Source organism: Thunnus thynnus, chromosome 6 (genome assembly GCF_963924715.1).
Source record: "Thunnus thynnus chromosome 6, fThuThy2.1, whole genome shotgun sequence".
NCBI classification, from domain to species: Eukaryota; Metazoa; Chordata; class Actinopteri; order Scombriformes; family Scombridae; genus Thunnus; species Thunnus thynnus.
In genome coordinates, this window is record NC_089522.1 from 14,383,629 (window position 1) to 14,397,443 (window position 13,815).

General features: G+C 43.1%; 1 protein-coding gene across 8 annotated transcripts in view; it reads right to left on the minus strand.

The window, feature by feature from the left end:
* casz1 (castor zinc finger 1) overlaps window positions 1–13,815 on the minus strand; it is a 177,637-nt gene that overhangs the window by 43,605 nt on the left and 120,217 nt on the right. For 4 of the 8 annotated variants that reach the window (XM_067591935.1, XM_067591928.1, XM_067591934.1 and 1 more), the window contains exon 1: window positions 6,142–6,344. The exons of 3 other annotated variants lie outside the window; for them this stretch is intronic. In XM_067591935.1, coding sequence (XP_067448036.1) covers window positions 6,142–6,220 — 79 coding nt within the window. In that variant the 5' untranslated portion in view covers window positions 6,221–6,344. Of the gene's footprint in view, window positions 1–4,107; window positions 5,159–6,141; window positions 6,345–13,815 lie in introns of those variants that run through there. One more of the 8 variants, XM_067591933.1, reaches the window with a different exon arrangement.

Below are 13,815 nucleotides of genomic sequence, written 5' to 3' on the forward strand. Positions count from 1 at the left end.
ACACACGCTGTCAGATACACACACTGGCATTTATACACACTCAGGAAAAACTGATCCACAGTGAGGACAAACACGCCGCTGCGTCACTGACAGCACTAAAATAGTGAGCTTTACCTAAAAGTTCAATGTGAACTGCAGGCAGAGCTAAACGTGGCAGTTTTCACCTAAAACAGGAACATTCTTGTTTCTGGGAGTTCAGTAGAAGGAGGAATGTGCTGTGACTGAATTTGAAGGTGTGATAAAAGAACAGTCACAATGAGGAGGGAAAAAATAAAAATGAAACGATGAAACAAGCAAAGCTGCTTTACAGGAAAAAACGAAATGCTGTCTATTTTGGGTCCCAGTATACAAAAGGAAGTGCTGCTAAGTTGACTCAAACAAATAAATTTGCTTTTGATAAAACCACAGTGACTACTTTTGCATTCTACACCAAACCCACTTTGTTTCCTGCATCTTTATCTTCATGACTTGCCACATTTGTGAGGAGCCACTCACTAAATTGTTGAGCACAAACAACTGAAGGTTTTCAAACAGTGCAGTGTTGACGGCTTAAAATGTAATTTTGTTTGAAAAGTGACAGGTTAAAGGAAAGCCTCAGAAGTGAACATGGAGCGCTTGCCTATTTGCGCTGTATCCAGCTGCCCGTTTTACATTTCTGCAACATTAATATTCCTCTTATTATTATTTTAAAGTGAAAACGGATACTCTGTTGAAGTGCAAATCTGATGAATTACGGGAGCAGATTGCTGTTATTAATTATTAAAACCTATTTTATAAATATTCAGGTCTGTCATGCATCTAATAATGAACGCTTTAGAGGAGGTTACTTCCCGTGCGCATCCTAATGTGTCAGAAATATCACTTTTAATCACGCTTGTGTCAGCGAGTGCTGGGTTTGAACCTGCCGAAAAAATCTACCAAATCAAGGAAACTCAGCTGGCCTACTACTGTGCTCATCACAGCTCTTCCGCTCCTGCTGTTTCGCATGATCCAGCTTCTTCTCCTGCCCCGTCTAAAGAGGTGGTGAACACCTCTCAGCTCCCCGCTGCATTCTTACTGTGGTAATTTGAATGGAGAATAATGCATCGGCAGCACTCTACCTTCTGGACACACCTAGTCCCAGCGCTACTGCTGCCATATGCTGTGTTGATACATATTCATAACACTTTCTCGTGTGTTGAGTGTCGGTGTGCAATGAGGCTTAAATGAGTGTCTCACAACTTCAAATGGAAAGAGGGGAAAAAAAGAAAAGAATAAGCCCGGCACAAAGAAAGTTGGACTACTCTTCCCCCCGTTTTTGTGCTTTACTCTATTCTTCCTCCTTCTTCTGTGAAGAAGACAAGTTCGGGTGTTCATAGGTGATCCCGGAGCTTTGTTAGGATGAGAGAGAGGCTGCGGAGTTTCATAAATGTTTTCTAAGAAGCTGTGAGAGGCGGCGACTGTCAAAATAGTTGGATAAACTGCGCTGTCAGGTGGGCCGGCTGGTCGTACTAGTGGGGCGAGAGTCAACGGCACTGTACCACGACCTCCATCCACCCCGACAGTATATACAAATGCTGCACAGAGCACACACACACACACACACACACACACACACACACACTGTGGAGCACTCTAAGATTAACACTGTCAGAGTTACAATGATACCCCTTCATTATCTGCACACGGGGCCTCCTTCGTGCGCTTGCTTGCCTCACTGTCCTCTCCACTGCTTCTCTATGGAAGTAGTAATTACTAAAGCTAACATTTCTTGCTCTCTGTGTCTCCAACTACCCTCCACTTCCTCATTATTTATTTCTCTTTTTGCAGCGCTCTCAAGTGCCTTGCCAGCCTTTTAGCAACTGGTGACACAGCTGAAGGTATGCCGGTGTTGATGGCAGCACCTGTGTGACTCAGTGTGTGTGTGTGTGTGTGTGTGTGTGTGTGAGAGCTGTATTATGAGATTATTTGGTGCCCAGCTGATGTGCAATAAGAAGCACGGTGTGGTATCCCAGATCCAGATTTGTCCTCTGAGTCAAACACTCATTTTAGTACAAGAGAGAAATGCTTGATGTACTACTGCAGTATCTGTTGTACTATACACTGTTAGTTTAACAGGCTGGGATCAGAGAGATGCTCCCTCTTGCATGGCATTTTTCATTACCAACAATGCTCTTACTCTTTGGCTTTCTTCTTCTTCTCCCACTGGAACTATGGCTTTATCAAAGGTGATAGCTTGCTCGGGCGCATTTTCTCAAATGTCTTCTTCAGCCAGCCATTTCCCTAGCTGCTCTCGGGTAAACGTCACTCATAAAAACCGGGGAAGATTTGATGGTGAGATCAAAAAGAAGGGAAGGACAGCAAGGAGAGCAGGGAGATGGGGGGTGTGGGGGGGGGGGAGAGGAACGATACCCTCCTCCCCCATCCGACAACAACGAGTGCTGAGGGTAATTCCTCCAAGCAGGGCCTGTGTTTTCAGACGCAAATACAACAAAACGCCGGGTGCTACCATGAGACATCAAAATGGACGATTTTGACTTCAGAGGGTCTTCAGATGCTTGAGGAGTTGTCAGTGTCGGGCCAGTGGGATTGAACGGAGAGAACAGAAGGTACCAGCAGGCTGTTAACAACCAATACGGGAACCACGCCAGAAAGGCCGTCTCCTCCCAAAATGCCAATCGGCACCAGATCAGTAAAGGCTTCCACCACACTGTAATATCCCACCTGAGCACTTTCATCAGCTGAAAGTGAAATGCCTTGAAAGTTTATCAGCTGCTGTTTTTCTGCTCTTTATTGTACCATTGGGATAACATGTTAAAAAGTAAAAAATTCCACAGGTAGGTGCCATAAAACCTAACCGCACACAAAGACTTGTATTTTCTAAGAAAACTTCAACAGGTGCCTTGAAAGCAGGAATTTTATGTCCTTTGCCTCACATAGAGATTTTCATCGGCAAATCAAACACGTGCTTTGTTCTTTGGAGAACTGAGTTGTGTTGTGACACGCAGAGAGGGACGTCCGCATTTTCTCCGGTGTTGTTCTCGCTCATTCTTGGAGCATTAGGCTCACTCTAAATAGCCTCAAGGAGATTATGCTGGCTCATATTCAAATGCACATTTCTTCTAAAACCCACTACACGAGTGGGCCAAGGAGATCAACACAGCAGCCTGGTGAGACGGTAGTCAGAGAAGATTCTCTCATGTATAAATCAGCTCAGAGGAGGAAAAGAGACAGAGAGGAAGAGTGAGAGAGAAAGGTTGAGGTAAAAGACAAACAAGTGTTGGCTCTGCTATATGAGTTTAGTTAGCTAGAGAGTTAGTGCATGAGTTATGGCTAGCGAAGGGCTGAGGGACGCTGTATTTATGAGGGGACTGAGTGAGTGTTAAATCCCTGGTAAGAAATAAAGTCGTCCCTGAGCGAACAGGGGAAACATTTCACTCAGTCTAAGAGGTGCCTTGAAAAAAAATGAAAGCCATCCCTCTTCCAGGGGAAGCACTATTCTGTATTCCCTAAAATTGCTTTATTCCTTAAAAATGCTATAGATCACATCCAAGTGAATTGAATCTCATATTTGAATAGAGAGGAGGATTCTCCGTGTGTATAATATCAAGGGAATTCATGAGCCAAGAAAAGGGAAAGAATCTGATTCTTCTAAAATTGCATGCGGATTTTCTGAGGGATCTTTGGCTAAGCGGGGCTGCCAAAACACACAGTGCACTTGTTGCAGTGCAAGGGTTCATCCAAGAAAAGTTTTCCACTGTGGTTTACCCAGGAAAAAGTAGTTTTTCTCAATTGAAATATTTTAATTCCGCTATCTGAATGAATCCATCTCAATATCTTATATGTATTTTACTTAAATTCTTCCTGTACTTATAATAAACTTGCAAGGTTGAGTGGAGTTAAAAGTTTAAAAAAAAAAAAAAAAAAACTATACACAAAGGACGGCACATGGCCAACGGAAAAGGAAAAGCTTCACATTTCACTTTGTGCACATCCAACTCTAACTCAGACCTCTCTCCAAACCCCTGCAGTAGTAATAACAATTATTACTTAAAAAGGCTATATTTTTGCATTAACTTAAAAGGCTATATCTTTTTCTTCCCCTCCAGCCTGTGCGGCCTCACTTACCCTAAGTATCTTCATAAATCACCAGTTACTGTTAACATGTACTCCACAATTCAGTCATCAATCTCCTACCAGGTCAGAGTGAAAACAGAGGGGGAAATGTCTGCTTAGTAAAATGTCTCTCTCGTGAATGCTGCTACCACCACCCACTACTCAAACACACATACACACACACACACACACACACATACACACACGCACGCACGCACGCACACAATATGCATGCAGAGCAATAGTGTACACACACACACACCAGTTAAATAACAAACACACGCGCCCGGCACACAGCAACCAGAGCAGTCCTGTGGGACATGGGAGCGGTTGCCAGATCGCCACAGTAACGCAAGCCAAATTCAATTCTGACTTCACCTTTCACTCAGGAAGCTAGTTCCATTTGTTATAAAAACAAATAAACAGCAGTCATGAAGTTAGAGCCGGCCAACTTCTGCGTCGTCTGTCTTTTCTTTTTCTTTTTTTTTCTTTTTTTTTTTTTTTTCCCGTGGACCTCGGCAAGAAATATCAGGCCCAGGCTGTAGCAGTAGGCTGTTTTAGAGACAGACACCCACAGGGCCGCATGTAAATCTGTGTTTATGTTCAGAGACGCAGTATTTATTTAACCAAAAGGAGTAAATCTAATTGTACATGAGGAGGATTATTCCTCTCACAACCATGTCTCCACAAGGGGAGAAAAGGACTCTTTAGCCTTTCTACAACAGACACTGTTTACATCAGCAGAGTGGAAAATCCCTCAGATGACAAACCTCTCCATCACAACATCTGTATCTAAACAGCCCAATCAATCTCAACACTGCAAATTACCTCATGTCAGATCTGAAAACATCTGCACTTGACATTAGAGTTAAGGGATTTTAGGTGCTTTTAAATTATTTCTATTTTTAACCTGCGGAAAACAGGGTATTTAGATCATAATTTTACAAATCAAATCAAATTACGTGTATTTGTGTAGCCTTTAATCGCTGTAACAGCTTGAATATGGCTTCATAATGAATAAAAATAAATTGCTATAAAGTTAAGTAATATGTAATTAGTGGTGGATAAAGTATTCAGATCCTTTACTTAAGTGGAACTATCAACACCACAATGTAAAAATAATTTATTACATGTAAAAGTCATGCATTAAAAAAAAGTTGTACTTTGAAAGTACAGAAGTACTATCAGCAAAATAAATGTAAAGTATCAGAAGTAATGAAAAGTACTGTTTGTGCAGGACGGCCCATTTCAGAGAGCTATATTATTGCATATTATATAACTGGATTAATTTACGTGATACATTATCACGTAAGCAGCATTTTAGTGTTGAAGCTTATTTTAACTACTTCGCACACTGTTGGGTTATGTATTCTATAACAATGCATCATATTTTATGAACTGATCATATTTCGTATGTAAAATATTAATCTGCAAAGTAACTAGTTAGAAAAATGTCAATCAAATGTAGACGAGTAAAAACTACAATATTTCCCTGTGAAATGTTATGTTAATGTTAAGTGAAAATAACAATAAAAATATATATATATTTACACTGAAGTATCTAAAATTGTACTGGTGTGCAGAACTTGAATAAATGCATTTAGTTACTTTCCACCATTGAATGTCATAAACATAACTGTAAAATATGAAAAAGTGGAACTGTGATATGAGGCATAGCACAAAAAGTCAACAACAAAACTTTTGAGGAAGCAACATGCCACTAAAATTAAACACATCACTGCCATTCAGTGCACAATAGGAGCAAACGTGAATCTGTAATTAAACTACACATTTTTCCACAAAAAACAAATATTACACCTGCTCTGTTTCCTCACTCTATCTCTCTCCCTCACACACACACACACTTTGACACCACCCACCACATCACTACACATGCGTGCCTGACTCATGCCAACTGCAACTAGTAGCAGACCCGTTCACCTCGAGGTAGCACTCAACTGCTGTGTGTGTGGGGGGGGAGAGAGAGAGAGAGAGAGGGAAAGAGAGGGGGAGGGAGGGGGAGAAGAAGGTGTGTGAGAGTCTTACCTGGCAGCAGACCGCCCTCTGCGCTCTGTCTCACCTCTCCCTCCTGCCCTGGAAGAATTCTCTCCACAAAGCAAGGCATTTTCTCCTCAACTGCTCTCTGCCAAGGCTCTGCTCTCTCTCTCCCCCTCTCTCTCTCTGTGTCTCTCTCTCCCTCCCTCTCTCCTTCTCACTCCTTTTCCTCTTTCCCACTCTGTCACTCTCTATCTCTCCTCCCTCCTTACCCTCCCCCTCTCTCCTTCTCTCTCCACTCCTTCCCTCCCTCCCTCCCTCTCTGAGCACAGATGTCGAGGCTGTGCGAGTTTACCCACTTTACCAGTAGGGGTCCTTCATCGCCCTTCTCCACCCCACAGCCACATGGGGGAACAAAACACACACACACACACACACACACACACACACACACACACACACACACACAAACACACACACACACACACAGGCCCCAGGAAGAGAGAGCCACTTAACGGGCGCCCTCCTGTCACTGCTACAATGAGAGCCCTGTGCCGAGCAGCACGGCTGTACGAGCTGTGCGCGTCTGTTTGTGTGTGTGTGTGTGAGACAGGTGTGAAGAGGGTGGTGTGTACAGGGAGCTGGCCCTCGGCCCTTTCCAGCCCTGTTCGGCTAGGCTCGGTCCTGGCTCCTGGCCCCTGAAGTGTAGTACAGTAGTGGCTCACACACACAAACACACTCTCTCTCTCTCCCTCTCTCTCTCTCTCTCTCAGGCATATGACTACACAGATTGACTTACAGTGGGTCCCTCAAAGCCAGCAGCTAGAGCTAGAGAGAGATTTCTGGGCATGCACAAGCACACACTTTCTCTCATACACAACACAGACACACACACACATACACAACAACTGCCGCTGTTTGCTACTGCTGCTGTTGACAGTGATAACAGTGCTTTGTGCCCTATGTGTGTGTGTCAGTATGCATGTGCACGCACACACAAACACACAGCGGATGCCTACTGGCTCTCGTATTTCAGGTCTCTAGTCTATCTGTTTTTTTTTTTTTTGTTTTTTTTTTTCATTTTAAAAAAAGAAAACAGTCTTCATTGACACTGGCATGTTAGATTTGAAGGCTCTTAGCTAGTGTACAGTGGGGAATTTCTAGTTTCTCTCCTACTTGAGGGGCACTTTTCACATTGCAATATCAATACTGGAGAATATTAGCTGTCCTGCTGAAGAATGTCAGATCTCTGCTAAGTCTTTGAATAAGGGCAGAATCCCCTGAGTAAAAGAAGGTAAGATCTGACTATCAGAGTCTAAATAAACCTATAATTATCTTACATGTGAAACATCATGTTAACAAGTGAATTAAAAGGGCTTGCTTTAAAAAAAAAAAAAAAAAAAAAAATCAAGTAAGAAAAGGAATGAAACCATTGTTTAAAAGTAGACAGAGGAGTGTGATGTCGCCATGCTATCACAGTTTATAGACTCTTAATTGTGTATACAGCAACAGCTGCTGTATGGCACAGCTCTTTTGACAGATTTGTGGATTCTAGACAAGAGAACGGACTGAGATTAACATTGCGTGGAACTTGATCCCACATATTTTTATCAAAATTATTGCACAACTTTTATGAGGGTTTATATTGCAGCGAAAGCACTAATCCTGATCTGGATCCTATACTATTAAAATATCAGAACAGTAATTATCAGGCCAAGCTTTGTGTGAGGACTTGTTTTTCCATTTATTGCTCTCTGGAACAGGATAAGGGTATCTGTACTAAAGACGTGATATCCCGGACCTGCTGTTAGTATCATTTGAACAGAGGGTGGATCACCTTTATTTGAGTCAAACAAAGCCTTCTAATGACACAAAAATAGTAGTCACTGCTTGACAGACAAGACTCCAACGCCCAACCAGACTGCGTTTAAAACGTTGACAAAGAGTAATAAAGAAAATAGGATGTTAAAAGAGCAGGACACGGATGTTGAATAAAGCCACAAGAAAGTGTACTTAAAGTCATGATAAGCTAATGAGCGAAACAGAGCTGTGCTTTTGGTTGACTCTTATCACTGTTTGCATCAGTAGCAAATCTCCCTTGACAGCAAGACTGAAATCAAATACAGGTTTTTAGCCAGATGAAGGAAAGTCATTTGTATTTACAGGAAATAAGAACGATGCACTCAATCATTATTCCCTTGCTGTACTAACTAGAACGCAGCCCTGTATTAGATGTTGGAGGAACAGCGCAAGGACAAGTAAAACATACCTTAAATAGACTACAAATGAAGTCACTTAACACCCACTCGCTTCCCTCGCCACCCCCTGCTCTGTCTGTCTTCAACAGAAAAAGCCTGTGTTTGACTATCTCCCCTCTCAGGTTCATAGTTGTCTTTTGCTTTTTAAACAGGCACCTCGCCTGTCACAGTGCAGGAACGGGCGCATTCCCCTTAAATGGCTCCTTTTGACAACTGATCTGTAAATACATACAGCCGGATCTGCAACTTCCCCCTTTCTCTCGCTGCCTCACTTTCTCCCCTCTCATCTTTGCTCTCCCTCCCTCTGCCCAAACTCCTGCCAGACCTACACACACACACACACACACACACACACACACACACACACACACACACACACACACACACACACAACATGAAGGTCTCCCTGTGACCCCCCCATCCCCCCCAACCCCCCCACCCTTGCACATGCACGCACACGCACCGAAACACAACCATACACACACATTTACCCCCACATCCCCCTCCCAACTTCCCCAACTCCATTCCCCATGCCTCTATAAAAACACAAATATGCTATAACTCAGGCGGTGCTGCCACATAGCCTCCATCTTGCCCTGTACCGGGGAGGGGGAGGCCTCTCAGGAAGGTCACCAACAAATGGTTTTCCGATTCACTGCCCCTGAAATAATTTTGTGTATTAAAACCTGAATCTGCACTTTCTGGCCTGAAAGCTTTTCTAATTATTCCGGTGTCCTTGGGACAGACACAGATCCTTCACACGCCGGGGGAAACAAGCTATAGAGCAACCACTACAGCCACAAACACCCCTCCACCACCCTCCCTCATTCCTCCCTCCCTTCCTCTCTCTATCCCTCCATCTCCCCACCTCCTCTCTCCTCTGCTCTCCCTCTCCCCGCTTTACAGCCACCCCCCTCCCCAATCTGTTTTCAAAGCGTGTCTGTCCTTTATTAAATTGTTTTCTTTTCCACATTATCAGTTGCCATGGAGACCTCATCTCTCGGATTATTTGAATTTCATTATATCTATTGATTTGGGAGCATTTCATCTTTTTTATTGTTTTTCTGTCAATTTTCGAAACGAATAACCATCTAATTTGCGTCAGCGCTGATTACGTTCGTCCCTCAATAGAGGTCGGCAGCTGCGCCGGGGAAACAAATCAATGGAAAAACATCATAAAACTCGAAAGTACAATCAACCAGGATATGGGTGACATTCCGTGGTTGCTGAAACGAAGTCATCAAAAAATATATACTTTTTTCCCTGCGCCTCTGCATGTGTGGGGGTGCAGTGAGGAGGACACATATGTGTCTGGGCAGATATATTACTATATTTCAGCAGATAATATACTATGGTAAATTTCCATACTGATAACAGCCCCTCCCTGCCTGACCAAAACAAAAAAATGCTTACTGTATCTAAATAATTTATGCAATTTTAGCATTTATATATAAATTTTTTAATAAGCTGCTTGGAGCAAAGTGGCCATTAACAAAACACACAGCTGTCCAATGGGCTAAACCCAGCAGATCAATTGCGCTTTTTTATGACATGATAAAATGCTTTTAAAGCAATTTACACAAATATGGAAAAAATGACTTCATGGGCTTCATTTATTCATAAGGACGTGTATTAGAAAAAAAAAGTCTTACAAAAGCCAGACAGGAGAGATCGTCCTGGTCCTAACTGGAATGGACTTGCTGCCCTCTCCACAAGGACATAAAGTTTCATTACTGATGCACGCAGTCAAAGGCAATTTAGCAAACACAGTGTGCAAAAGAAAACATCAGCATATTGCAAGTGTTCCTGTATTAGGCGGACCTTGCATGTTGTTTTCCAATTTTTATTCATTTTTGTGGGGCAGTGTGTGGGGGTGATGGATTTTTTTTTTTTTTTCCTCCCCCTGCCCAGTGTCACCCTGACCCAAAGCCAAGGGGAGGCAGCCTCAGTGACAGGGACGTGTGCTTTCTGGCCAACGAAACCAAGCCAAACCATGTGCCAGACAATGGGGCCTTGCAGCGGAACAAATGTGTACACACACCTTCAGCTGTACAGTGATATACAGCACATGACACCCAGACTCATTCTGTGAGAAAACAGGCCCACAAATATTTCAGTGGATCTGATCATTTAGCATCTTAGTGCAGTCGCACACACACACAGACACACACACACACACACACAGACATTATGCAAGGGGTAGGGGGGGGGGCAGGCAGGGCCATTTGGAGGCTAATCTTGTTTCAAAGCATCCTCTCTTCATGTGCCGACAATGTGCCTGAGCCGCTCTACGAAGCGCTGCTGCTGTTGCTGCTGCTGAAGGCCCCATGTTTGCAACACATGTCAACATTTGACAAAGCATTACTTTCCCCCCCCAACAATATTCTCCTGCTCAGGCCTCTGAAATGAGGGCGCTAACAAATTAGCTTTTTATGTTTATTTGTGTGTGGGTGTGTCAGAGGGGGGAGAAAGGGAGATCTCATTTTCTAAGGCACCAGTTCTCAACCCGAGAGAGAGAGAGAGAGAGAGAGAGAGAGAGAGAGAGATAGAGAGAGAGAGACAAAGAGAGGAAGAGAGAGAAAAGAAAGAAAGGCTGAATGTTTTGGAGTCACGATTCTTCTCCTGATTGCCCTAGCTGTCTCAGTTGTGCAAAACATGACCCTCCCCTCCCTCAGCCATGACAGAAACACGGGCGACTGGATAAACACTATTTTATGCAGTGACTAGATGAATCGCCAGACAGTAATTACAGTCTTCCTCTCGCCCCAACAAAACTCTACTGTACAGGCTCTTTCTTTGACACCAAACTGCAGTAGCACGTACTACAAAACTGCAGGTGTGTGACATGTTTGTCAATGCCTCTCCCAACTAGATAAATATAAATATTAGACCCTGTGACAACAGTGAAATGCTCTCTCCCGCTTTCAGCGATGTGTTAATAATCTGCAGCTGAAAGAGGACTTGTTGTGTGGACGGACGATGTTATCGTGTGCAGTCAAACGTTGCCGGGGCTGGCTTTGTAGAGAAAGTTTGGCGATTTTTTTTCTGCTACCCTTGCAGTTTGTGCTTTCCTCTCCTCGATGTAACAAAAATAACATGGTTGTGTCCCAAACTAAACATTCCCACACATTGGCTGGTAGTCTGGTAGGTCTCTGACACCAGCATGCCCACCACAGACAACTGACGCCTGTTTAAAGGGGATCCAAACTTGATGTGCTGACAAATTCCCTAAGCAGAAGAGTTAATTTGTTCATTTGGTGTTGACATGTATTGAAATTTTAGAAATGAAGATCAGTCCCACATCAATTGTGAGTTGGTGATGAGAGCAGTGAAACACACACACACACACACAAACTCTTTCTCTTAGTCTTTACTGATTCATCCGGTCAGGCCGTGCCCCAAACGTGCTGCAGTAAAACATGCTGTCCGAGCCTCTAAAAAGCTCAATTACAGAGGACCTCGACTGAATAATTTAAAGAGCGTAATTATTGACCTCTATCCGAATTCCTCTGAAAGGTACATTAAGATATAGAAAAGCACTGGAGGTGGAAGTGGAACTGAGGGGAAGAGAGGGAGTGCGTCTCCCCAGGCCTCCCTAATGCACTCTCCTGCTGTACTCTAACTTCCTGTGGACCCCTAATGTGCCCGCTGCTCGCTGGCCTGATGAAGACTACGGTTAATGAGGCCCCTGTTTCTGAAATGAAGTATCTCTGAAACCATCAACATGCATTACTATCAAGCCGCCACCCCCCGCCAAACCACACGTATATACACAAACACACACCACCACCACCACTGTCCCAAAACAGCACACACAGACGCAGAGACCACCAATCCTTTACCCCCCTCTCCCCACCTTTTAGTGCCACCACGGGTTCTGGTAGGCTGGACCAGACTGGGGGAAGGGTAGAAGTGGGGAGTGAGACTGCACGAGGGTTTTTTTTTTTTTTTTGGTGTTTTTTTTTTTTTTTTAAGAGGTGGGGGTGTTTGAGGGTTAACTGTCCCTCAGGGGGCTATCAGTGAACTGGGCAGCCGTCACTGCTGGTGTCCCTGGTTCTCAATTGACAACCAGGCTCTGACAGATTAGCGGCTAGTCAAGAGGAATCCACGGCCCAGGACACAATTAAAATAATCACTTTTCTCAAATTTGGCTGTATGTATGTGACCGAGAATGTGTGGATTTGAAAAAAGCAGCGCTAGAGTGTGTGTAATGTGTGTGTCTGTGTATGCGTGCATTGGGGGCTAGTTGGGAGCTGGCAGCAGGCTTGGGGGAGGATACAGCGAGATGAGGCCTTTTTAATTAAAAGAAAATATTTGTGTTTGCATACTATCGCTGCTGGAACCTGGGACAATTCCGAGAATTCTGGTTGTTTAATAGCTTGCTCTTTAAAGTGATTTGGGGTGTTTCAGATCCTCTTTGCATACATGCATTTTTAAAATTTCAATTAGACTATAGATTTTTTTAAAGTAATATTCGGAGGTTATGTGTTTTGGAACTTTATCAACATGCTGGACACTGGAGAAAAAGAGAAAATTTAGTTATTTTCCTGATATAAAATGACCATTTTTTTCCCCTATTAGGAAAAATTAAAAGAATTATTTTAGGATGAACTTATTTATCAACAGAGGGGTGTTGCTTTCTCTACTGTATTTCAGCCAGGAAGGATAGAGGGCACTGAAATAATTAGGCGACTTCTGCAACATCCTGAATGCCAAGGACAGGTGGATTAAAGTATTAAAACAATCGCATTTCAGTCTTGAAATAGTCCTGTGCACGACTCAGCACCATGCGCATCCGTTCAAGTTCAGCTGCCAGCTCCATAACACCACAGGAGAGGGATTGAAAAAAAAGCCCAATCCCATTAGCTACGTACATGCATCTCAGCAGACCTGCTGGAAACGTGAGCAAATCTCAGTGATGATTATCCCCCAAAGCTCTCAAATGATAATACATTATCGAACGGTACAGAAGATTTCTCTGAAATCGCAGCGAGCACTAATTCGGGTTTCCCCATTTGCGTTAGAATCTGGTGCTTTCCAACTGAAACAGAAGAAACGGCTGCAATCAGTGGCCTGGAAAATTATTTAAGACAAAGGTTAAGACGTGAGTTCACATTCGATTCTATTTACAGTCCCTATTTACAATAATAAGAAAGCAAAGTGGTTTGTAGTGCTGGCTCTCTCAAACATTTGGATGAGTGATTTTCAACTTAATTAGAGGTGTTAAAACTCTGTGCTTTGACAATCAGTGACTATAGGAATAAAAGGATATTGACAACATGAACATTTTTTTTTACTATCCTGCAAAATTTACAGAATTTCAGCTATAATACCCGTGTTAAGAACTAAACTAATGTCAACTTTTTACTAATGTGAGAGTGTGGTTAAGGGTATTTGTTAAATTCTTTTAAAAACTCTATTAGTGAGCTCAGATTTTACCACTTTCTTTAGCGATAGCAGATTTATT